The sequence below is a fragment of the Mustela nigripes genome, chromosome 4 (assembly GCF_022355385.1).
Source record: "Mustela nigripes isolate SB6536 chromosome 4, MUSNIG.SB6536, whole genome shotgun sequence".
In the NCBI taxonomy this organism is placed as follows: domain Eukaryota; kingdom Metazoa; phylum Chordata; class Mammalia; order Carnivora; family Mustelidae; genus Mustela; species Mustela nigripes.
In genome coordinates, this window is record NC_081560.1 from 5,206,935 (window position 1) to 5,233,688 (window position 26,754).

Sequence of the window (26,754 nt, forward strand, 5' to 3'; positions counted from 1 at the left end):
CACAGTCTCGGGGCACAGGAGGGAGAGAAGATGCCAGTGGACAGTGGAGTCTGAGCCTCACACCCTTCTGGGTTCCCTTCTCTCACCTCGCCTGTTGGGTGTTGAGCATCTTCTAGGCACCTTCCACTCGCCAGGGCAGCACCGGCCACTGTGGGGACCCAAAAGGCCAACCAGAACCCCCGCCCCAAAGACAGATGGGGGATTTTGTGGGGGGGGGGGGGGACAGGAGACTTACAAACTTCCGTATTTGGTTTTAGTGTTAAATAGCGTGTGGTGACCTCATGATATGCAGTAGGGGTGGGATGTGCTCGCGAGGGGTCACAGGGCTGGGAGTCAGGAGAAAGGGTTGCTGGAATCGACTCCCAAGGAGTAGGAGGTTCCTCTGGGGGGCGAAGTCGGGAGCAGAGAAGGGAGCCCACATGTGCACGGGGACTGCGGACTGCGGACTGTGGGGAGGGGGCTGGAATTCGGGACAGAGCAGCTCCGCTCTGTGGGCTGACGCGTCCTTGTCTGGGTCAGAGCAGCGAGTAGCAAGTAGGTAGCCCTTGGTACTGATATCTCTGCTTTGAGTCCCATGGTTTGAAATTGTTAAATACCAAATTTAAAACAAAAAGTTTACTTGGTTTTCCATAGATGTGAGACACCAGACCCAAATCCAGATTCTGCTTCTTTTCAAATCAATGTCCAATAGCTTGACTCGATGAGTTTTCTAGAGCTGCCACAACAAAGTACCTCACACCAGGTGGCCTAAAACAAGGCAAGCTTGTTCTCTCCCATTTAAGAGGTTAGAGGTCTGAAGCCAAGGTGTCAGCCGGGCTGTCCTCCCTCTGAGACCCTGGAAAGTCCTTCCCTGCTGCCGGCTTCTGACTTTCTCCTTGGCCCATAGATGCGTCGCTCCGTGTGACATGGCTTCTCCTCTGAGGATGGTCTAGGTGTCCATGTGTCCTCTTATAAGGACCCTGGTCTCACTGAGTTAGAGCCAGGCCGACTCCAGTGTGACTTCATTTTAACTCGATGATGTCTGCAAAGACCCTATTTCCAAATCCTCACGGGCGCTGGGTGTTAAGATTTCAACCCAGCTATTTGGGGGACGCAACGCAGGAACAGATAGAGATACAAACAGACTTGTCCCCGACATTCAGAATCTAATAACGCAGACCCTTGCCATTTGAGGAGGAGCATTCTCGGCCTTCCTCGGCCTCGGCCAGACTTCTGACGGTGCTCTCCGCTCTCCTGCGCAGCTTCCGGCCTCTCGTCCTCTCCGTCGACGCCCACCCAGGTGGTCAAGCAGCACACCTTTCCTCTCGAGTCCTACAAGCAAGAGCCCGAGCGACTGGAAAATCGCATCTACGCCTCGTCTTCCCCTCCGGACACAGGCCAGAGGTACTGCCCGTCCTCCTTCCAGGGCACCGCCAGGCCTCCAGCGGCCTCGCCGACACACCATGCCTCCTCCCCCAGAACCGTAAGTCTGGCCTCGTCCTGCGGCCCCGGGCCTCCAGGCGTCGGGTGGGGGGGACGCGGAAGACGACCATGCAGCCCCCTGACGCGTTGGGTGTGTTTTGTCACAAGTCCCAGGCTGAGGAGGAGCCTCAGAGGGCGCCACAAGGCAAAGGGAAACGACACAGAAAGTGGTAGCGTCTGGAACCTGACCAGAAAGTATGTCTTGCCTTGGCCTCTTTTAAGATGCCCATCACTAAAAGCTTTATTTGCATTTTTCTGGATTGGGATCCGAGAGAACCGTGTCCCTGAAGCCCCGTCGATGTGGTTGGGACTGTGGGGTCCGGTGGCCGTGGTGGGTCCCTGGGGCTGCCGGAACGAGGTGGTGTGACCAGGGAGGCTTAAAAGACCCAGAAGCTACTGCCTCATAGCTCCGGAAGCTGGAGGTCTGAAGTCCTGCTTTGGGCAGGACCAAGCTCCCCGCGAAGTCTCCAGCAGGGACGATCCTTCCCTGGCTCTTCCGGCTTCTGGGAGCCCCGGTGATCCTTGGCTTGTAGCAGCCTCGCTCCGGTCTCTGCCTCTGTCCTCACGTGGTCGTGGGCCCGCGTCTGTGTGTCCACGATGTCCTCTTCTTATGAGGACAGCACTCGTGTCGGGTCAGGGCCCAGCCTGCTCCCAGGCGACCTCGTCTGCGCTCGATCATGTCCGCAGACACCTTATTGCCAAGCGAGGTCTCGGTCACAGGCCTCAGAGGCTAAGACCTCACCATCGGACACTCGACCACAGGCGTTGTTATCTTTGGAGAGTGAGAAGACGTGTTTGTCACGCAGGGGACACGCCAGCGCTGTCCTCTTTCCTTCAGCGATTCCCTTACGAGATGTGGGCTTCACAGAGCGTTGTCTGAGGTGCTGAGGGACCAGATGCAAGTGTCGCTCCTGCCTTCTGGGGCTTCCGTCTTCCTGGGAACACGGTGACACTCAGCTGGAAGAGTTAAGCCAAAGCAGAAAGGAGTTGGGCGGGGGCGGGGTCCGTGCTGGAGGCGTCGGGGAAGGGAAGCGCAGGGGTCCGGGGCGGGCGGTCCGGGGAGCGGGGCCTTGCGTCAGTGGTGCGGTTGGACTGAGGGGGAGGTGAAGGGAAAGGCTTCCAGAGAAGAGAAGTCGCCACGACTTGAGTGGGAATAAGAGAAGATCTAGAAAGGCTCTCCTGGGCGTTTCAAAAAGAGGCTTGGTTATACAGGTAATGAACAAAAAAGAATCTAAAAAGGGGACAGTGAGGCGACCCAGATTGTCCAAAGCAGGAAGCGACTACTCCCCTAGGGCTGGAGGGGCCACGAGAGGTGGCGGGGTTTCCAGAGTCCATCCGAGGGGAGTCGAACTCCATGCGTCTGCCCGGCAGGAGCTGAGGCTACAGAGGAGAAGCAGCCACTGGCCAGAGATGCCCTTTGAGGCAGATAAAAGTCCTGGTGTCTCCACCGCTTCCTCCCTCCAGCCTCGGGCCAGACCTACCCAGAAGCCTATGGACTAGGCCGTCTGGGACAGAAGGAGCCTGTGGGGCCGGGAGTGGCGGGGACGACGGAAGAGGGAGGTGACCAGCACAGGGGCTTCCAAGGGCAAGGGAGATGTGAACGTCTCAGGATACCGGCTTCTTCTCATTGACGAGTGATACTTGGTAGGATAAGCCCATTTAGGAAGAGATGCCACCTTGCGGCGAAAACCGTTCTTCGGGGTTTAGATCATGGGAAGTGATGGTGACATCAGTTGTCCGTGACGGCCGAAGTTTGCTGCTGGCCTTTCCCGGTTTAAAGAACAGAGAATCCAGAGAGTGCTGTCTGTCCAAAGTCAGTTTTCCCTCTGACGACGACGACTGGGAAGTGGTGTTCTCAGCTGTTTAAACCTCCCACGACTCGGAAGCCTGAGTCCTTCCGGGATTTCTGAGGTGGTTCTGGGGCCAGAGTGCATGTGTCCTCAGCTGTGTCCCACACTCAGTGACGGACGTGCCATGGGCCCTGGTCAGGGCCTGCGATCCCACACACGCGGCCGACACTGATTGTGACATCTTGGTGACATTTCCGCGACTTTCAAGTGTCACTTTCAAGTGTCCTGAGGGGAGGACCAAGGGGTGGTCATTCCATACATGGGCTCTTACTCGGGCTTAAAAAGGGAGGACATCCTGACACGTGCTGCAGTGTGGATGGTCCTTGGAGACAGGACATGGAGCGAAATAAGCCAGTCGTACAAGGATGAATCCGGGTGATCCCATGTGTCCGAGGACCCCAGGGTGGTCAGATTCATAGACACAGAAAATAGAAGGGTGGGCGGCAGGGGCCGGACAGCGTTGACTGGGGAGTCGTCGTTCAGAGGGGGAAGGGTTTTGATTGGGGAAGATGAAAAAGTTCTGAAGATGTTGAGGGTGATGGCGTGAATATACCCAATATCACCGAATCGTACACTTAAAAATGGTTAAAATGGTAAATTTTATATTACGTATTTTTTTTACTATAATTTTTTTAAAAAGTGATCCAGACAGGACTACAATGTTCATATAGTTCAGACTTCAAGAAATCAGGGTGAGAGGTGCCTGGGTGGCTCAGTGGGTTAAGCCTCTGCCTTCGGCTCAGGTCATGATCTCAGGGTCCTGGGATCGAGCCCCACATCGGGCTCTCTGCTCAGCGGGGAGCCTGCTTCCTCCTCTCTCTCTGCCTGCCTCTCTGCCTACTTGTAATCTGTCTGTCAAAAAATAAATAAAATATTAAAAAAAAATCAGGGTGAGGTTCCCCACTTACACTCTGCAGGGATACATTTCAAAATTGGAAGACAGTGTCCCCACGGGCTCCCCGACCTCAGACAGGCCTGACCCTACCAGTTAGCTTTATCACCCAAGGCGTCCCGGGGGCCCCTGTCATGGCCTCTGCAGCCATCGGGGGCTGGACTGTCCACTTTGCTGGAAGGCTGGTGGTCGTTTCAACTTCATACAAGGTGCACTTCTTTGTCATTAGACTATGCTGATCGTCTGTAAGCGATGTGCTAAGTTCCTCAAGAGCTTGGCTGATTTCATGAATTTGGCTACCGGCACAATCTTCACCAGAGAAATGTGATTCCTTAAAGACTAGAAATCGTTTCCGCTTGAAAATATTTAGATATAATTTTTCTCTGTCCTTTGGAACAAAAAGATGCTTTCTGTGAACATTGAGCCCAAAGTTCACTTTTATAAAATGTGTTCCCATGAGTCTTCTTCTAAAATCGGAATGAGAATAAGGGTAATTGGTTCATCTTTGGTCGAAAGTACTCATTTATTTACTCAGCAAAGACTCACCACTGCTGTGTGTCAGAAACTGCTCAGAGAGGGCGAGCGGGTGACAACCGTGGGAGGAAGAGACAAGCTTGTCCTCGTCACTACTCGATTAATGGCACGCGGCGCACGGGAGGGCTTAAAAAATAGCTAATGACCAGCTGAGCAGAGGAGGGGGTTTGTCTCTCTGGGGGAGGCAGGCAGGTTAATAACCACAACGGAGTTTGGTGAAACCTGGGTCGTTAGGATGTGAGAACACAGCCAGCCCAGTCTGGCTGAGCGGAAGAGCCAGGCCCAGAGGAAGTGGACATTTTTTCCCGGTAGAGAGCGTAACCAGCTTTGCATTTTATGATGCTCTGTCTGGTTGGGTATGGAAACGAGACTGGATGTGAGTAGGGCCAGAGCTCAGACGAGACACGTGTGAAATTATCTGGGCCTGGTGGTAGCTGACGGTAGAACAGAGTAACCAGTGTAAAGAAGTAAAGAGCATTTAGGAGGTTGAATTGAGAGGAATTTGGAATGCCGTGATTGATCGAGAAGAGTCAAGGATGATTCCAGAAGTTTCGCCTCAGAAGCTGTCAGGAAACTAGATGAATGGTAGTTGCATTTGCTGGGCTAGGGAATGGGGTCGAAGAAGAGCCAGTATGTGCATATATGGGTATGTGCGTGTGTGCATGTGAGCCTCACACCAAGCAGCCGTTAGTTTGGGGGTGCCCCAGGCTGAGGGAAATTCACCTCCCGCTGGGATGGCACCTGTCACCCAAGGACAATCCCAGAAAATGGCTGTGGGGTTGGGCCCCCAGCAGCGGCCCCATGGCTGTGGGGTTGGGCCCCCAGCAGCGGCCCCATGGCTGTGGGGTTGGGCCCCCAGCAGTGGCCCCTGGGCAGGTGACAGGGAACCCAAGGCTCCGGCTGAGGCCCGGGGTCTCTCCTTCTCTGGCTTGGTCGGTTCCTATGTTGTAGCCGTGCCTCCATTGCCACATAACAAACTCCCCAAAACTTAAGAGCTTGCCATCCTGCCGGCCATCCACGCGGGCTGGCCGTTCTGGTCCTGGCCGTGCTCGCTCACACGTCTCTGCTCGCTTACCAGGTTACTTGGCGTCCGGTCGTCCCCGAGAGGCCTCAGCTGGAATGTCTCACCTCGGCTCCGTGTGGTCTCCCCTCCCCTTGCAGAGGCCTGTCCCAGACTAGCTCTTATGACAGTGGCACCATTCCAGGAGGCACGGGGGCAAGTCTTTCTGAGGCCCAGGCTCAGAACCAGCGCCCTGACTCCTACCTGAAGTAGAATCTCTTTCCTCTCCCCTTGGAGCCGGACTGGGTTTTCTCCTTGCTTCGGCCAACGGGATGAAGCCGAAGTGACAGAGCCCCCTGCATAGAGCCTCCTGCAGACGAGGTGACGGGCCTGGGCCAGTTCTGAGATCTACCACACGCCTTATCACTTGATTTCAACAGCGGGGCCTGCAGATGGACGCCACACACTGGAGTGGAGAGGTTCATTTACCCCTGCCTGAGGAGTCTTATTTAACTCTTTCGAGAATATTTCCCTGAAAAGGTGGCTGCTACAGTGTGTGTTCCCCGAGAAGCAGACTCCAGACAGAAATGAACGTGCAGGGTGTTCATTAGGAAGCCTTCTGAGGGTCAGGCCTGAGGGAGAAAGGGAGGCACATCTGAGGGAGAAGCCACCAGGCAGAGCTGTCTCGACCAAGTCCTCGGCCAACCCCCAGGGAGCACTAAAACTGGGGAGGCTCCCCAGACTTGTCCCAAGTTGGGGCGAAGGAGCCAGGCCCTTCTACCCTGGCATCAATCAGTCGTTAAGATGGCAGCTCTCCTGGAAGGGCGTTCACCGTGGCCAAGCCAGCTCTCCTCAGCCAAAGGCAGTGCTGGCTAATAGTTGAGTCCATCACTTGGCAGAGGCCCAATAGCTGGGTGGTTGGGGGGGGAGGAATCCTTCACTTCTGAAAGGGGATCTGAGTGGTACATCACAGCCTCTAACCACAGACCTATTTACAGTCTCTACTTTATTCTTTCAATTTACAATCCCCAAATTCTGACAGGTGAAAATAAGGGGTATCATATTCCTTCTTATGATGTACTTAAAATATAACTAAACTGAAGAAAAGAGTTCAGGAGGGTTGGTTGGGGATGCATGAAAAAGGTTTCATTAGGCCCAGGGCGAGAGGAACGAAGGCCCCGGCCAACACTGTCACCAGTTCCCAGCGGTGGGAGGGAGCCAGCACGAGCTGAATCCCAGCCCCAGCCTCGTCTTCGGATGCAACTGTAGCCCCAGCCAATACCAGAGACCCAGGAGCACCCCTCTGAACGGCCCATGAATTCCTGACCCACGGAAGCCATAAGAAATAATGTATTGTTCTGCTGCAGCTACTCTAACAAAATGTCACAGACTAGGGGTCTTAACAGAAATTCATTTCTCAGAGCCCTTGGTGGCTCAGTCGATTAAGCATCTGTCTTCAGCTCAGGTCATGATCTTGGGGTCCTGGGATCAAGCCCCACATGGGGCTCCCGGCTCAGTGAGGAGTCTGCTTCTCCAATTGCCTCTATGGCACTTCCTGCTTGTGCTTGGATGCTCTCTCATAAATGAATATGAAAACATATTTATAAAAAAAAAAAAAAAAAAGAAAGAAACTTATTTCTTATAGTTCTGGGAGCCAGAAGTCCAGGATCAGGGTGTTGGCAGGATCCAGAGGCCTCCTTAGCTACAGAGGCCACCTTCCCACTGTGTCCTCATGTGGCCTTTCCTCTGTGCACACACATCCCTGGGTCTCTTCCTCCTCTTCTAAGGACACCAGTCCTATTGGATTAGGGCCCCACCCTATGACCTCACATAACCTTAGTCACTTCCTTAAAGGTCGTGTCCCCAAACACAGTCACACTGGGGGTCAAGGGCTTCAGCCTATGAATTTGGAGGTGGGGTGGCGGGGCGGGAGGACACAGTTCAGTGCATCACAGATAATAAATTACCATTACTCTCTTAAGCCACTGAGTTTTAGGGTTGTCTGTTACATCTCCAAAGATAACTAGTACCTGTTTTGTCATGTATTGGGGGGAGATAATAAACTCAGAAGTTTGGGGTTCTTTTTAAAAATTGACTGTCCTGGGGGGTGGTTCAGTGGGTTAAAGCTCTGCCTTTGGCTCAGGTCATGGTCTCAGGGTCCTGGGATCGAGCCCCGCATCAGACTCTCTGCTCAGTGGGGAGCCTGCTTCCCCCTCTCTCTCTGCCTCTCTGCCTACTTATGATCTCTCTGTCAAATAAGTAAATATAATATTTAAAAAAATAAATAAAAATTGACTGTCTTGTCACTGAATCAGTCCCCAAGATCCCTGCTTTTTCTAGTGTGAATATTTGGAAGGAAGTCACCAACAAGCCTTACAAGAAGGCTAGTTATTTGGAATAACTATTATTTGGAATAATTTCCAAATTATTTACTTGGAATAATTACCTTTTTTATTTTTTAAGATAGGAAAGCACTCTAAAAATCTAAAAATATTTCAAATCACTTGACATTAAAGAATAGGTAAGATTTTATAGGCACTATTTGGTTTCTTGTATTCCCGTTTGCCATTTGAAATATCAAATTACAACCCAATAAGGTCTTGGTGTTAAGGCCATCTGCCCAGAAACGGCAAACTAACAGTTCCAGAGTCCATTACTCACAGCAGATTAGATACTGTAAAAATAGTTTGGGAAAAATTCACATAGGGTCGAGGAGTAGGAGCGCCAGCGAGAATTGATTCATAAGGGGATTGGTTATCACGAGACTTGTTGCTTACACAAGTGTTGCCAGTGTGTTGAAGAGGCAGGCAGGGAATAGCTACCCTCCCATCTGTCAAAAGAAGGTATTATAATTGGCATCCTTCCTGGGTCCCCACACTGGCAGGATCATGACTCCGCGAGCAGAGAGAGGGCAGAGCCCGAATAAGAGAGATGTACTTGGCTGAGCACTTGGTCTGGGTCTGTGGCATTCTTATTGATTCTGTTCCCCAGGGTAGCTGAGCTCCAGGAGAGGATGTTGAATCTTTTTACCTTGATTTTTCTTTAATTGGACAAGTGCCCTACGTCTGTCACCTCCCCCACGACCCATGAGGGAAGTGACTCATTCAATGGTTGTTTCCTAAGATGCCATCATGTGCCAGGCAGTGGGCTAGGCACTGAGTGCTTGGGGACATTTGAGAGCATTTCTGCGTCAAGAGTCACAGCAAGGGCAGGTCTCATGGAGGCAGGACCCCCAGAGCTAAAGCAGCTGGCGGGGGGTGGAGGGGACCCTCCACCTCTTCCCTCATGGGCCACAGGCTAACAGATGGGGGTTATGCACTCGGCATCATTGTGATGGCGGGCGAACATGTAAATTTCCCGGAGTGAGTTATTTCGCCATCTTGGTTGATAGAGCCAAGTCTATTGGTGAAATGTGCCGTCGTGAAAGGAACCGCTTGAAGATGCACTTTGAACTTGTCCACCCAAAATGAGCAACCCTGGACAAAGCAGTGGTTGAAATATTGGTGTCCCATGGAGTTGGGAGGCTCACTGGAGTTTCTCAGGGTCGTCTACAGATAGCGCCTCTGCTGGAGGAGGAATACATCGCAATTAGCTTTTCCCTTCCTGGGGCCGGTGTTGTCAAGGACACTGCCTGACCGTGCAGTGGGCCTGGACTAGGTGTATGTCTTGTGGAAGAAATCATCTTGATCGCGGCTGTCTGTAAGCTCAGGGCAGAAGCCAGCCTTTCAGGGACCACAAGGTGACTGCGTGGTGACGAAGGGTAGACAGAGGCAGCTTTGTCAAGAAGTTTGGAGTGAAGAGGAGCCATGAGTGAGGGCCAGGGCTGGCAGGGAGCCAGAGGGCATTTCTCTCAAAGATGGGTGTGGCCTGATCGAGGGAGGTACACGTTTTGGAAACTTCCACCCTCTCTACCCACCCCTCCATCCTCCAAAGATGCAGGCTTTAGGTGAGGACCAACAGAGAGCATGCGTGTAAGGTTCTCAAAGCTCCATTGCTAGCAAACACTGAAATCGAGTCTTGAACCAAGGAAATGGGGCTCCAAAGCCCGTGTCCCTGGTGTGATTTCCTACGGCCTCTGGAGAAGTCCGGGCTTCTCAGCCCACCCATGGCACGCTGACGCAGCGTCTTAGCGCACATATGCCTCATTCAAGGGCCGGCCCAGGGCCAAGCCTGGCCCATCATCTCTTTCTGTAATTCACCTTTTACGAATACACAGCCACCCACTTTCGCTTCTGCATCGTCTCTGGCTGCGTTCGCGCCACAGCCGCAGAGGTGAGGCGTTGCGACAGAGACCAGATGGCCCGCAAAACGCACAGTATTTATCATCTGGCCTTTTTTCAGGAAAAAACCTTGCCAGCTCCTGACTAATCTTTGCCAGAGCCTCCTTTTCCTGCATCTCATTAATTCATAGGATGTCCCATTCAAAGCGCCAGGGCGAGCCCAGTCCCCGGGAAGGCAAGGAGGCCAGCGGGAGAGCCCCGCCCCACCAAGGGCGCAGCCCCGGTCCCACCGGAGAGCGCGAGAGAAGTGGGTCATCGGGCGTGCCCCACCCCTCGCCCCGGCCCTGCAGGGCAGCTGCCCCTCAGGCTGGCAAACTGGCAGGCAGTCCTGGAGAGCTGAGACCGAGGCAGTCTGCCTCCTCCTTACCGTCCGAGCACTGTGACGTCATGCGGTCGGCTTTTGGACGGGATGGAGGAGATTGGGGCTCGTGTGAGTTTCAGGTGAAGGCCCTTCGTTGGGCCCGTTGTTCTCCTGGAGTGAGGAAAGGGTGCAGATTTGAGTTAAGAGCAAAGGGGCCTCGTGTGAAGTTCTTCACTGCCTACCTGGGCAGCGGTTTCGACGAATGAGTTGGTCAGCGGTGCTTTTTTCCCCCCAAGGATTTTATTTATTTATTTATTTGTTTATTTGAGACAGAGAGAGAGAGAGAGAATGAGAGCGTGAGCACACAAGCTGGGAGAGCGGTTGAGAGGGAGGGAGACAGAGAGAGACTCTCAGGCAGCCTCTGCACTGAGCGGGGATCCCGACACGGGGCTCGATCTCCTGACCCTCAGGTGGGGTCCTGAGCTGAAACCAAGAGCCGGACACTTCACCAACGGAGCCACCCAGGTGCCCCACAGCCATGCGTGTTAATAGAAGGGTCACTCCAAGGACAGGCGAGAGGCCAGAGGAAGTCTCCAGAAGACCAAGGAGGCAGAGCCGTAAAGAAAGGACAACAATAGTCCAGGGAGGCACAACAAAGAGCTAAATTAAGGCCACAGGAGTGAAGACTTAGGGGAAGAGGTTCGTTACAAAGCCATGCGGTGGATAAAGTCGGCTGGCCCGGGTGAGACCCAGGGACATGGCCCGTGGGAGGAGGCTCTGGCAACATCGGTTTCTGGCACGAAACGTTGACTGCAGTGTCCTTAAACTGGGAGAGGAAGTAGATCTTGGGATGAAAGTTAACTCTGTTTGCACCACACTTTCTTTGATTCTTTTGGGACATCAGATAGAGGCATCCAGGGGCCTGGATATGTAAGTCTGGAGCAGAGAAGGAGAGGTTTGGAAAATGATTCTCCTTGTCCCTTTTATGTGCCGTGCATTAAATCAAAAGAAATCGAGACTCCATACACCTCTACCTCTACCGCAGCTCGTTGCAGCAAAGAAAGCAAACCGAATTCCATTCTAATGACGGACGCTTCTTACCAGTAGAGCGGCATGAGAATGCATGGGGGGGGGGGCCGCTGAACATTAGAGGGGGAAGAATTACTGTATCTGCTCCTGCATTCTAGACAGGCTTGTCTTGATTTGCATTTAGATGAGAATTCCTTCAGCTTGGAACCAGGGTTGTGTTCTAACCCACAGCACTCGGGAAAGCATTCACTGTGGCTGGAGAAGTGTTGTTGGTAAACCGGTGACACAGACCCTAACACCGGTATTAAGAGGGTTGCTTAATGACTCTGTCGAAATTAGCTGCTGGAATGGTGGAAAAGTTTAGGACAGGCCTCCCCCCGGCAGGTGCCTGTGACTGTGAAACCTGTTAATGAGTGACTACCCAGACGCCCTCCGGTGCTCGACCCGCTTCAGGAGGCCTTGTGTGGTCTTTGCTGCCGAGCGCAGAACCCTAGTCGTGTGGAGTCCTGAGTACAAAGACATCTGCTCATCATGGGCACGAGTAGAGGGGGTTCAGTAACAATCCTCTAGGGCATGACAGAGAAAGTTCCAGCATGATCTTTACGCCTCAGCCAATATCAAAAGCAGATTAAAAGCCCATTGCTTATCTTGTGTTCATCCACAAATTGGTAAGGCTATTCAATTATCTTGGGTTAGTCTGATTATGCCGGTCCACTGGCCGTCTTTGCGTTTAATTTTTAAAATTAGGTACATCTGGAGAAGTCTTTGATTATCTCCTTTAAGAATAGCATCCCTCTCGGATGAAGGGAGTCCTAGAGACTGGTGGCAGGACAATCGTGTGCGTGTCCTGAACGCGACTGACCCATGCACTTAAAAACGATCAAGAAGGCAAATTTTATGCTGCTTTACCACAATTTGAAAATTTTTCAATAATAACATTCCTCTGACTATAGACAGAAAAGCATAAAGGGAATAAAAACTTCACACAATTCTGCCGTCCCAAGACAGTTCAACGGTGCTGGGCCTATCTTGCTTGGCCTTTGCTGTGCCCTCATATGCAGCCGTAGCCACGGACATGCAACAGACCTAGGCCTGAGCTCTCCACTGATGTGATCATCAGGCCCCTGTCTTCAGTTTACAGAGTTCTCCTGTCAGGAAGATGCCGTCTTTAAAGGTCTTATTTCCATAAAATTTGGTGGTCACACAATATACTCTTCAAATTATGGTCTAAGCCAGTGAGCGATAAATAATTACCGGTAGCCTACAGAACACGTTTTACATCCCCGAGGCCCTTCGTACGCCCGGAGGGCTCAGTCAGTTAGACGTTTGCCTTTAGCCCAGGTCATGGTCCCAGAGTCCAGGGATCGAGCCCTGCATCGGGCTCCCTGCTGAACAGGGAGTCTGCTTCTCCCTCTCTCTCTGCCTGCCACTCCCCCTGCTTGTTCAATCTCTCTCTCTCTCTCTCTCTCTGTTAAATAAATGAATAAAATAAAATCTTAAAAAAGAAAATAAAAAAGAAAGTTTCAAAAAAACATAAGCAAACAGACCCAAAGCTGTCAGACTGAGATCGTAGTGCTATCTGGATAAAACGTAGTACAATTTCATGAGACTTGATCACTAGCGGTCCGATTCTTTTAAGAAACCAAGTACATAGCACTGGAGTACCGGCAGGCCCGGAAGGTTCCAGAGCCATTTGCCTGCTGGACGGGGACTCAGCTGCCACTTTGAGGAGTCAGGTGAGCAGGTGAATTGTCACGTTTCCCCATTCTTAAGATCTGTCCCTCTTCCTGGACTTGATTCTGGCCTCTCGCTTTTATCATGGCTGGCAACTGACAGTTGGTTTGGGGGGAGGGTCCCCAGATACAAATTTATGTGCTCGGTACCCATGTTTGAAGATATTAGAATTGGGCTGTAATATCAGCATAGTTTATTTTTTTCCAGAATGTGAGAATGATTACAGAAATAATTTTCCACTAGTGGAAAAAATACACTTATTTATTCAGGATTTCTCCTAGTGTGCTCCCCAGGAGGCTGTGTATAGCACTGCATGCTGAAAGAAGGAAAGAATTGCTCTTCAAAAATAGAGACCTGGTGTTAGTGGCTCAAGAAGGAGTCTGTAACCCCTCCTGCTCCCGGGACACATGTCTGTAGATGGGGCTGTGTTGTCGCTCTGCCTACCCACTTACCCAATCTGATAAATGGGAAGCTAAAGAAAACATCTGTTGCCCACTGGGCATAAACTGTAGATGGCATTTAATTTATGCACTAGATTTGCAGCCCCTGGGCAAGGGCCCCTCATATTACGGTATCTGTGTGATATGAGAGGAAAAGCCCTAAAGTCAACATAGAAACTCATCTATTGCCCGTTTATAAGAAGGTAAAAGCAAGTACAAAGGGCCCTCAGAGCCAGTAGCTCCAAGGACTTAGAGCGTTGCCAGCACGGAGCTCGTTGGCCTGACTTCCCTGGAAGGGGGTGTCCACACTCCCCTCCACAAAGCAAAGTCATTTTTTATTTTTTCTGAGAACTAGGAGGCAGAAATGGAAGCAGAGCATGGGATACGTTGCTTAGATAACACAAACACAAGTAATAAAAGAAGGTCCATTTCAAACAAAAATATAAAGAGACTGCTTTTTAAGTAAGGCACCGAGACCAAATGTGAGCAGATCGAGTTGTATTGACAAATCTGTTTTGTTGACTAGTTGAGTGCGTAGAGGAAGGTCAAATTTTATTTCCGTTCCAACAGCCCTGCCACAGGTTGGTTTGCATCGTGGCTGATCGCTGATCCCCCCAACGCTTAGAGAGTCAAGGAGGAACTTCACGCAGCTCAGTCCGGCACCAGAAATGCTGTGAGCGTCGGTAGCCCCTCGTTCTCTTCTCCAGATCAGGTTCCATTCTGAATTGACTGGAGGCCCTCCCATCCTGGGCCTTTTGGTCCTTAACACGAATGCACAGCAGGTAAAGTAATATAAACCAGCCCTTTAGTCATCTGCGCCAGAAATAACCTTGATGGAATGATGATGACACACTCTTCTAGATGCTTCGTGATACTGGTCCCAGGTTAGATAGAATCATCTTAGAACACGTTCCTCATGCGTGGGTTTGGAGTCATCCTATTTCGTAGTGTTTCTGCATGTGTTCTCAGCTCATGTTCAATGAGATAAGGCACATTTGGTGGCAAATAATTTATGAAAGTGTCGTTTTCAGGGACGCCTGGGTGGCTCAGTCGGTTAAGTGTCTGCCTTCAGCTGAGGTCATGATCCCAGGGTCCTGGGATCGAGTTCTGCATCGTAGGGCTCTTTGTTCAATGGGGAACCTGCTTCTCCTCCGCCTGCCACTCTCTCTGCTTGTGATCTCTCTCTCACAAATAAATACATAAATAAAATTTTTAAAGTGTTATCGTTCAGTCTTAAAAACGATCTTCAGTGGATTTGGAGAATGCATAGGACAATAAGAGGTGCTCTGGGGTCTGTCGGACAAATTTACCCACCATTCTTTGAATATAATAGTTTATTATTCCTTCTTTAAAATAATAAGCATTTGGCGCATTGATTTCTTACCGCAAATGCAGGTTCTTTGACTTCCTGTCCTCACGACACCTTACAGTCACTCTCTCCTGCCTGGTTTGCAGATTACGAAATTAGGGACGCAGTCACAACCCACTTGTTGATGCCCATTAGGAGCCAGGCTTGCTGTCCCCGGCCGGGGCTCTGCCAACTCAGCAAAGGAGCTGGTATCGTCTCTCGTGTGCAGGTTAAGAATCAGGTCATGGAAACATTAAGTGATCCACTCGAGACTTGGCGACCCATAAGTAGTAGAGACACGGTGTCCCTGGAGACCTACCTTCGACGGAGCAGCAGCTCCCACATGAAGAGCAGCCGTCACTCATTGGCAACCCGCCAGAGGGGAGAAGCCCACACCGTCACGAGCCTCGGAGAGGGATGTTCCGGGCACACAGAACTTGTACCGAGGACCGCCACAGACCGAGAAGGGCGTGCGCTTTGAGGTCAAATCCACCTTCTTGCCATCCACACAACAGGTTTCTTCAGTTTTTTCCTGTTTGGGGCACCTGTTTTGACTTTGACATCAGTCTTAGAACTCTTACCCAAGAGGAGTAACATCTGATGAATAATACGCTCTGGTCACCTTTGCCCGTACGTGGTTTCTGAATTCCGCGATGTCACTTGCATCAGAGCACTTGACCCCATATCACCAGGTCACCTCCCCTTCCTTTCTTTTTTTTTTTTTTTTTAATTTTTTTTAAGCGGTTTCAAGCCCAGCGTGGGGCTTGAACTCATGACCCTGAGCTCAAGAGTCACCTGCTCTACCCACTGAGCCAGCTGGACACCCCCATCCCCTCCCCTTCCTAAGGCAGGAAATGACAATGAAAGAGAAGGTGGGTGCCCGCTTGATTCACACATGTTTTGCGAGACATGGCGTCCCCTCCCTCAGACCCTAAGTCACGGATCCTAGCTTTCCAGAGACTCATGCTTGGCCCAGTATGTTGCTGGACTAAGATCATCGCCTGTGGACCAAGCTGTGTCTTCTTACACGGTCGGGAGGCAGATCTGGTAGGGTCATCTGTTTTAAACTTTGAGTTATTTCCAGTTTCTCTTGACTCATCAGACAACGTGTGTGTTTCTCCATGGCCACGATAAATAAGGATGTGCTTAGTGGGTTTTTTTTAGCTTATCCACAAAAGCGAGGCCCAATATGGTGCTACTCGGGCTTCCGGGTAAGCCTGGGTTTTTGGTCATCGGACTTTATTCCCTGATAAAAGTCCCAGGGTTGAAAAAGCATAGCACCCTCCGCCAGATTGCTGTTAATCAGATTTATAAAACTGGGTTTGTCTGTCTGTCACCATAATCACAGAGAACCAGCTGGCTGGGTTTTCGCCAGATTTGGAGAGTACGTTCAAGATGGTGTGACTTAAAGTCGAGGCTCTGTGGGCGTGTGATAATAATGTCTTGAGCTCTGGCTGAATGCTGCTGTAAGTGCTTTGTAGCTCACATATCCCTCACAGCCCTATGAGGTAGGTCCTGTGTGACCCCCATTGTTCAGGTGGGGACACCGAGGCAGCCAGCTCCATGGGCGTGTGACCTCTGCAATTGCCCTGTGCTTACAAGGACCCCCTCTTGCTTTAAAGCTCTATCTATTGTCATCCTGAAATTCTTCATTTTTGAGCAAGGGGTCCCGTGTTTTCCTTTTGTTCTGGGCAAAAGGCTGGGCAGGGCACCCGGTGCTAGAGAGCCGTACCATGTCTGAGTGAGAGAGCCAGGATTAGGCCCAGGCACTCCACTCCGGAGCCCACACTCCGTCCCCGTGCTGACCTGCCGCTCAGAGAGTAAGTTCTGGGCCAAGAGGGGCCGCTCTGCTGTGAGGCCTGTGGACTTCTCCCCCAGAGAGCTGTTTTGCACACATTCTGTTCAAGGTGACTCGTGTTTGGGTGCAGCTGTGGGGAGAGTTCTCTGACAACGGCTCATGGCTCATAGGTCCTAGGAAGCATCAGCGAGGCACTAATGGGTCCTTTTTAAGAAGAAGCCAGGGAGAGCGATGCCTGGTGGTGTGCTCGTGGGCCTGGTGCTCTCCCAAACGGTGGTGTGAGGCTGCCCGGAGACCCGCACTCTAATTTCTCTTACTTGGGCCCCTTTATGAGTATAAGACTGTTCTTGCTGTTCTCTCCTGAAGACTGTCCATGGAGACAACCCAGAAGGAGAAAAACAAAAACATAACCACCGGTTCACGTATTTTTTGAGTAATATTGATAATTCAGGTGACTCTCCTCAGGTGAAATTTGGGAATAATTTCATTTTCACTAGTGAATTCACAACAACAGGACCAGACCTGGAGCTTCTTGATGCTTCTCTTCCTCCTCCCCTGCCTGTCTGCATTTCCTGCCTCCCGTATGCTCACTCGCAAACATCAGACCCAGGATGAAGTTTGGGAGAAAAATGGCAAGTCTCGGCAACCTGCCCCTTCACACTCCAGACACCGCAAGTGGCTGGCCTTCCTGCAGCTCTGGATAATTGTTCTGCTTTGAAAATCTGAACTGCCACATGCTGCCTCCTTGCCCCCCTGCTCTCCTGGCCGCTCCCGAGCCTGGGTGGCCTCATGCGCAAGGAGCCCTCACTACCGACCCAACAGCAGGCCCCAGGACTCCGTGACTGGTTGCTGCTGTAGGTTCCAGGAGGAAGAGGAGAGGGAAGGCCCCGAGTTGCTGGGGATCACGAAGCTTTTTTAAAATAAATCTTGTAATTGATTGCTTAACAACAACAACAACAACGAAACTCTGAACACTATTTAGGGCCATTCGAAGAAAACAATGCACATTTTCTAGTTGCATGCCCTTTCGGAGAGTTCTAAAACTGCAGAGAATACTGTGACTAAGCCACAGGTTTTAAAAGCCAGACAATAAAAATGTGCCAGCTAAGGCCTTCGATATACAAGCAGGTAACCTCAAGACGTTTTGGATATTTATAGCCACACAGTGCGGCTCTTGTGATCCTGTCGACAGTCCTTTACTGGCTTTCTTTTGCTTCCATAAAGACTTCATTGCTATATTTAAAGGCTTCTTTTGATGAATGCCTCTATTTTTAATTATTGCTCCTCTTGAAAAACTCACTTTCAAATGAAATGGGAGCGTGGGGACTCTGGCTCGAAGGCACTGGTTGTCTCTGAAGACGAGGCTGCCAGTTTGTTTGAAAGTTAATATACAGAAATCCCAGATGCTTGCCCTCACAAGAAGACTTGCTCATGGAAGATCGGTTCCAAAAATAGGGATTAAGTAAAAGCCCCTACTTGGACTAATGAGCCTCCCTGAATCCCTGCTTGGCTTCCAGAATACTCTTAGCTAGCTTTTCTCACGAGCACCCAGCCATGCAGGGAAGGAGGATTTCTCTTTAGAGAAAGGATCTGCAGACCCTGAAACCTTCAGCTTCCCACTTCCATGTCACTGTGGCGAAGCCCACCTGTCTTCGACTCCCATCTGCACGTGTAGACCTCCTAACCTAGCTTCTAAGGGCCTGCCTTTAAATAGGCAGCCAAAGAAAACCAGGCGTAGGGGAAACTCTATTAGGAAAGACAGAGATGCAAACTGAAAATAAGAACATCCGAGAAAGCAAAAAAAGGAGGAGGGGTCTCTAAAAACTGAAAAGGGGTACTCAAAGAGCAAGGATTCTGAGAAAGTAAAACCATGCAAACGGGTACACATATATACACAAATGCACTGGACGATACAATTGAGCCCGTCTCCTGGAAAGTAAACCCAAAGGCAAAGAGGAAAATTGATGTAAGGAAGGAGGGGAGAGGGGGGAGGGGAGGGGAGGGAAGAAAAGGAATAAAGGAAGGGCACGTGGGCATCAGTCCAGGGGGCTCAGCCTCTAGATGCTACTGAGTCCAGAGCAGAACAAGAAAGACAGAAGAAGACTTAGAGGAGAGCCAGTGAGGGGCAGGAGTTTCCAGACGCAAAACAGAACGATGGGCAGCACAGGACAAAGAGAGCAGAGTGAGGGGCAAGGGAGAGAAAAAAGACCTACACCAAGACGCAGCATCATGACACTTCAGAGCATCAGGGATAAGGAAGAGTTCAAGGAGGCAGAAATCGTTTACTGAGAAGGAGGGAGAGACTGGGAATCAGAACGGAGCAGCCTTCAGAACAGCGGAGGCTAAAAGGCCGCGCACGGAGCAGGGCTTTCGAAATGGAGGGCAGATGATTCCGAAGTTGGGACGTCGGCAGGATGTGAAATTGAGAGCCCTTCTCAGACCTGCGAGTTCTCAAATACGGCACGCCCCTCCCCGTTCCTTTCCTGGGGACGTTCCTGGAGCATCTGGTCCCTCGCCATAAGGGTGGAAGTTAAGACCCAGGCATCGGGAAAGACGCCCAGACGGATGCGGGAGGGAGAGGCCGTGGGACCACCACGTGGCGGGTCCAGATGGCCTGTCCAGCCTCGAAAGCCTGGGACAGTGTCTCCAAGCAAAGGACAAAACCTGCAGATCACCTTCTGTGTCACATCACACTGAGAGAAGAGTTCTGGCTTCGGCTGAGTTTGGCAATGATTTCGTGATAGACACTTTGAAAATTTAACCCCCAGAAAGCAGTAAATCGCACGTCAAGGAAGGTGGACATAGCACAGGACGCAGCTTGGCTCCGAGGGGCACAGTGTTTGCAGTCGTGACAGTGGGAAACCCTGAATGTTGACACAACATGACAGGCAGATGGCTGCGTGTGGACGGTTGGGGCGGGTGCGGCGGGGGGGGGGGGGGGGGGGGGGGGCGCGGCACTGAGTGGTCACCTTGACCTGCGGCACAGGAGGCAGAGCTGATGACGCGCGAGCAGGGTCCACACCGCAGCCGCTGAGCGCGCCTCGCCCTGTAAACTACGGACAGTGAAAAGCATTTAGGCCGAAAGCTAATGTCTTCTATTTTTTCAAGAAGCCAACTTCATAGTCGTTTGAAAAATAATCACGCGTGATGTGAGTGGGATGGAAAGGATGGGGCTCGGGGGTTCGTAGACGGGGCCGCGACTTTGGACAGTGGCCGTGCTGGGCGCTCCGGTGGTGACGGGTCAATAATCAGAGTCAGCGTCTCAGTAAAAACAGAAGGAAATGCTGCCTAACAAGCGAAGGCCTCTAACTCCCGAGAAGACGATGAAACGGGTATTATGGGCAGGGGTTATGTCTGAGCCCTAGGCTGGGCTGCCCGGGGTCAGTCTGCTATTCTCGAACATGTGGCTGTCAAGACCCTTTCCCACGGATGAGTAGTGAGGACCCACGGGGATTTTATTTGTGTGGGTCTCATCGATTAACTTTTACCATATTAAAAATTAAAACTGAGGACGCTGGGTGGCTCAGGGTCTGCCTTCGGCTCAGGTCAGGATCCCGAGGTCCTGGAATCGAGTCCCACATGGGGCTTCCTGCCCACCCTGGAGTCTGCTTGTCCCTCTGCCTCTGCCCCTTCCCCAACTCATGCACACTCTCTCTCAGATAAATAAATAAAATCTTTTTAAAAAAATTAAAACTGAGAAATTTGAAAATATGTATTAGTTGATCTAAAATATCAATATTAGGGCGCCTGGGTGGCTCAGTGGGTTAAGCCGCTGCCTTCAGCTCAGGTCATGATCTCAGGGTCCTGGGATCGAGTCCCGCATCGGGCTCTCTGCTCAGCGGAGAGCCTGCTTCCCTCTCTCTCTGGCTGCCTCTCCGTCTACTTGTGATTTCTCTCTGTCAAATTAATAAATAAAATCTTTAAAAAAAAAAAAAATAAAAAAAAAAAATAAAATAAAATATCAATATTAAACTCGTGACATATTACCAAGGATATATTTCATCCAAAAACAAAACAAAACAAAACAAAAAAACTGGAAGGCTGGCATTGCTTTACGTGATTGCAAATCTTTTTGAGGCCTGGGAGAAAGCAGAGTGGGGCTCTCCTGTCGGCTTCTGCACTCATTCTGTTGCTGTATATAGATATTGTTTGGGATGAAGTATGTGACAAAATTTCAGCCTCAAACAGCTACATGGTTGGAAAAGAGAGGAGTATTTTATTTTATTTTTTAAATAATTTTTACTTACTTATTTGAGAGAGAGCACATGTAAGCAGGGGGAGGTGCAGAGGGAGAAGCAGACTCCCCGCTGAGCTGGGAGCCTGATGCAGGGCTCGATCCAGGGCCTCCAAGATCATGACCTGAGCCGAAGGCAGACGCCCAGCCGACTGAGCCACCCGGGCATACCAAGAGACAAGTATTTTAATAGCCTCTTCAGAAAACTGTGGATTGTCTTCTGGACAAGTAGTAGTTTCTTAAAAGGTTAGTTGCAGTGTGGAATCTGGAGCCTTGTTAATGAAGCTTCCCAGCCTCCATAACAAAATCTCTTCTATTACATTAATATCTACCAACCTCTCCTGCACTGAGACTGGATGTTTACTTCATGCATGATTCTGTAATATCCTCAACTGGTCCTTTGGAAAATACTGGGTCGCTGACTCATGCAGATGTCGACACATTTCATTGCACAGTATTCAAAAAACAAAATCACCTTTATTAATAACACCACCGATCTCCTTCTGAGAAGTCTTGAAGGATTGGGAAACTGTCAAGCTCATTATGACAGACACGGCTTTTCCAAAATTCTGGCTTTTGCTTGAAAACATTGCATTGTTGGCAACAAATATGGTCAGTTGTTTGCCTCGAAGTGACAGGCTCCCTTTGTTCATTTTGGAAAAAAATGTCTGCCAAACACCCCAGTCTGAGAAACCACAGTTTGTCCATTTTTCAATGTCTCATTTAAAAGGCAGCTCAGCCCCACACATACTTTTCCTCAAGAAAACCATCATTTTGCAGCTTGTAACAGGAGTACTGTAGATATGCCTGCTTGTTTCTTCACACAGGATATTAAAAGGACACGTGTTGAAGTGTTGAGATTCCATAAAATGAGTAAGAACTTTGGTTGAAGACGCGGAGAGAGGTAGGGAGGGGAGAGGCACAGAGAGAGGGAGAGAGAGAATCTGAAGCAGGCTCCGTGCCCAGCACAGGGCCCACTCGATCTCAGCACGCTGAGATCATGACCTGAGCCAGAACCAAGAGTGGGACGCTTAACTGACTGAGCCACCCAGGTCCCCCTAAAATAAATAAATTTTACTGCGCCCTCAAGGATGCTCTGAAGTGAAACTGGCTTATTTTCCCCACAGTGGAAGGTGAATGTCATTTGCCAGAGGCTCGGTGTGGGATGAGGTTCTGGAGTTTTCCAGGGCACAGACATCGATGGGGCCCAGGCAGTGTGGAGGGAACCAGCAGATAATTGCCTTCGTGTTATCGTGAGAGGTTTTGACCTTGTAGACTCCCTGGAAAGGTTGCAGGGACAACCCCACCCCCAAGGGGTCCCCTGACCACGCTTTGGAAACCACCAGTATACCTCAGAGGCTGTTAAAAGGCATTGCTGCAGCCCCTCCGTCGCTCAGAATAGCACTGACGGAGACCGGGACTGAGGAGCCTCATGGGATTTAGGACCATATCCTTGTCCCCTGTTTGGTCCTAATCTCAACACGCAAGCCACTCCCTGGAGGGAAAGTGTTCTTAACTACCTGTGTTGCATAAGCCATTACCATTCGTCCTTAAAATTGTTCATGTTTGAAAAAAAATAGAAATGCTGTTGCCTATATTCTTTACCACTCCCGTGTGTGTGTGTGTGTGTGTGTGCACATGCGTACATGTTTCCTCTCAGATGTGTAGACTATATATGTAGGCGAGGTGCCTTTAAAATGTATATATTTTATATATATATTAAGTTATGTATTATAATAATATAACATATATTTATATATATGTTTTTTATATATATATATATATATATGGTAAAGGTACCTTTAAAAAGGTTTTTTACCTTTAAATTTCCCTTTACCTTTAAAATTTACCTTTAGATACACCTTAAAAAAGTGCCAACTGACATGTCCAAAGAGTTTGGTTAGACTCATTTTTCACACTAATGTGTCTTAAAAATGAATGATTGGAAATCATTTTTCCCTCAGGCTGAACATAGTCCTTGTAGACACTGGCTACTCTGTGGGGAGGGGAAATTTGATCGTGTTTAGTGACAAACAACACTTCCTGTGACTCGTGTCTCCCACATATGACTAAATCTTCCAACCCAGGTTCATTAGGAGTTATACACCATCTTCCTTTATTATCTACTTTATGACCAAAAATTACAATAAGAAGAAATCTTCACCCACTACCCTCATGCATACCCTCGGCTTTCTTGAAACAATGATCCCCCTCAATGCCAATTGATATGTCTATAGTAGCTCCTTTATTTTTTTTAAAGATTTAATTCATTGTTTGTCAGAGGGAGAGAGTGTGTGTGCACAAACGGGAGAGCATCAGGCAGAGGAGAAACAGACTCCCCGCTGAGCAGGGAGTCCAATGCCAGACTTGATCCCAAGACCCCAGGATCATGACCTAAGCTAGACACAGACACTCAACCAACTGAGCCACCCAGGCGTCCCAATGATGCTTCGTTTTAAACCAAGCTACTCCTGACCCATTAAACTATATTCATTACCCAGGAGTGGGTCACACTCTGTGGTTTTTGTACCACTGGTTTAGACTAGGTTCCTTACAGGCTGGTTTCCAATATTCCATTTATAGTAGATGTGCTCGTGCTGAGTGACAAGGGGCAATCTCTTTTCAAATGCAAGTGCTCTTCTCTTTGGGTCTCTTGACTTGTCTTCTTGCTTCCTTGAGAGGACTCTGTCTCCTCATTGAAAGTCCCCCACTTTGCCCATGTGGATGCCACCCCTGGAATTCTGGCCCTCGGTGCTGACTTCTCTTGTTCTCCTAGAACAGTTTTCCCAAAGGGTAGGATGACTACCACTAGGGTACGCAAGATGATTTTAGGTGATAGAAGGAAGAACATTTTAATAGCTATATATTTGTGTATCTGGAAAAAATATATATTTAGAACACCCAAACTGACGATTTCCTGGTATTGTTGCCTAAAGATTAATTTTTTTAAATCAATTTTGAGTAAACTGTACGGGTTGTGTCATAGTATGACAAAATGGCACCTGACTGGAATTTGGGAAGTAAAGCTGAAGAACCCAGACCCTGCTGCTCTCACCCAACATGGCACCCACTGCCCACTCCATTCATACTCACGGCGACCCTAGTAACCTACCAAAGGTACTTCATGGATGCCTGATCGACATCGGAAATTCGCTGGTTTACCCCAGCATTTCTCCTTTCTTCTTACCTCGAACTGGCTCATCCTGTCAATTTTCTCCAACATCCTAGTCTCTTCTATTTACCTCCTGACCCACGGAAATATCAAGTCCAAACTCTTCTTAAATCTCTGCGATACTTCTCTGCGTAGCTTGCTTGATTTTTACTTTCATTGTAAAAGCATCGTAAACATTCTTGGTTCCAGGCGCTCCCATATCTTTCCCTTTCCACTCGATGTGGGTATTAAGATCTTTTGATATTGTCCGAACAGTCAGGGAAGATTACATTCGCCCCTAGAATCCTACCACATGAAATCTAATTCCATCGTCTTAGCTCCCAGGCGTCTCCGCGGATCTGTCCTTAATTTCTCTGCAAGAACACTCCGCTCTCCGAGAAAGCCATTCCCGGCTGTGTCCTGCAAGTGTCTTTGCCTTTAGAGCTTTTCCTCTGAAGTGGAGTCCCCTCGCTTCCTTCCAGTGTGCCTCCATGCGTCTCCTAAGAGAAGTCTAGCCTGTCCAAACGTTCCTTAGCATTTGCATACACTGTGTTGTTGCTAGAGTTGGTTGTTTTTTGTATGGTTTTCTTTTTTACTTAAACTGCTTGGTAATTTTTTTTAAAGATTTATTTATTTTAGAGAGAGAGTGCGTGTGCACACGTGCGAGCTGGGGGAGGGGCAGAAGGAGAGAGAGAATGTCAAGCAGACTCCCCACTGAGCGTGGAGTCCCACGAGAGGCTCCATCTCACCACCCTGAGATCGTGACCTGAGCTGAAATTAAGGGTCGGACGCTTAATGAACTGAGCCATCCAGGTGCCCCTGCTTTGTAATTTTTGACAGAAATACAGTTTTCACAATTGGGCTAAAACCTCCACCCAATTAGCCTATTACCCACTGAGGGCAGGGCTAGATGTGATGTAATTCCCAAGTGTCATGTAGGATGTTTTGGGCTGTAAAGTACCAGAAAACTCCAAGTCAGAGCAGCTAGAATGACATCTGCTGCCTCGTGCTACAGCTGCAGAAGTAGGAAAGGCCGCAGGCAGGGTGAGATACAGGCCTGCTCGGTGATGTGACCGAGACCCAAGCTCTTTCTCGGCTGTGGCTTCAGCTGAGGGCTGGTCCTCCCTCGTAGACAGGGCCACGTGCCGCAGTGGCAAGAATGGGGTGGGGCGGGGTCATGCGTGCCAGGTGGGGGGGCCACTATCTTCAGCCGGAAGCCCTTCTCTTTACCCTGGGACAGGAAGAAGGATCGTCACCATTGAGACTCGTGTAAGGAAAGCGTGTGTACTGTGGTGAAATTCGGGGCTTATTCTAGGAAAGAAGGTGGTAGGAGAGTGCATGCAGTCAGGCAGCCAGCAGTGTCCCGCACAGCACGGAACAATCTGCCACACTCGGAGGGTGCGCTGTGCTAATAGGGGTACGCAGCTGAGGGTAAAGTGGGGACTACTAGCGTATCTATTCATGCCCATATACACACGTGTACTCTTACTTATGTAATCCGTAATTACATAACATTCATACATAATTCATAGTCACATATGTAACGTCCTGTAGAGTATGAGAAATACTATGTCTTCTGAATCAAGGAATAAATAAAATGACACATTTAGCTAAGAATCAGAGTGGACATGTAAGACATTAAACATAGAAGAAAAGGTTGAGACTTAGGGGCACCTGGGTGGCTCAGTCAGTTAAGCGTCTGCCTTCAGCTCAGAGCATGACCCTGTCCTGGGATCGGGTTCCGCATCGGGGTCCCTGCTCGGCAGGGAGCCTGTTTCTCCTTCTTACACTCCCCTTGCTTGTGTTCCCCCCCCCCATCAGATAAATAAATAAACTCTTTAAAAAATAAAAAAAGAATAGGTAGAATTAGACCGTATCACAGAAGTACAACATAAAGAACTAAAGGTAAGAGGCACTAGATGACATGACTGCTTTGGTGGAAAATCCCAAGTGAATCGACAAAACAGCCACTAGAACTTACAAGTAAGTTTATCAATGTCCCAGGGTACAAAGGTAATATGCACATATCAATGATATCTTTATATGCTAGCAGAAAATTAGGAAATTTGAAAAACGATTTCATTTCCAAAAGCATTAGAAAAATCCCATAAGATACTAAGGAATAAATTTAGTAAAAGATAGGTAGGACCTCTATGCTGAAACCCACAGAAGATGACTTAGAGAGATTAAAGACACAAAGGAAGGGAAAGTCTCACATGGTCCTGAACTGGAAGGCCTGGCCTTGTGAGGAGGTGAATTCTTCCCAAATTGACCAATAGATCAAAAGCGATCCCAACCAAAATTCCAGGAGACTTCCTGTTGTTCTGAAGTGTATGTGGAAATACAGAGGGCTTAGAAGAGCCAATGCAGTTTTTTTAAATGAAGAACGAAGTAGGAAAATGATTCAAGACTTAACCACAAAGCTACAATAATCAAGAAAGGGCGATCACAACGGAAGTACAGATACAGATCATTGAACAGAATGGAGAGGCCAGAGTTAGATGCCGAGTGTGTAGTAGGTTGATTTTATCTTTGTTTTTTTTAAAGATTTCTTATTTATTTATTGTCAGAGAGAGAGCACAAGTAGGCAGAATCACAGGCAGAGGCAGAGAGAGAAGCAGGCTCCCCACTGGACAAGGAGCGCAATGCGGGACTCCATTCTAGGACCCCAGGATCGTGACCGGAGCCGAAGGCAGCGGCTT

At 49.5% G+C, this 26,754-nt stretch overlaps 1 protein-coding gene across 3 annotated transcripts in view; it reads left to right on the forward strand.

The window, feature by feature from the left end:
• The window catches only part of PRKAG2 (protein kinase AMP-activated non-catalytic subunit gamma 2), a 245,234-nt gene that overhangs the window by 153,207 nt on the left and 65,273 nt on the right, over nt 1-26,754 (forward strand). For all 3 annotated transcript variants that reach the window (XM_059396064.1, XM_059396065.1, XM_059396066.1), the window contains exon 4: nt 1,242-1,462. In XM_059396064.1, coding sequence (XP_059252047.1) covers nt 1,242-1,462 — 221 coding nt within the window. The remainder of the gene's footprint in view (nt 1-1,241; nt 1,463-26,754) is intronic.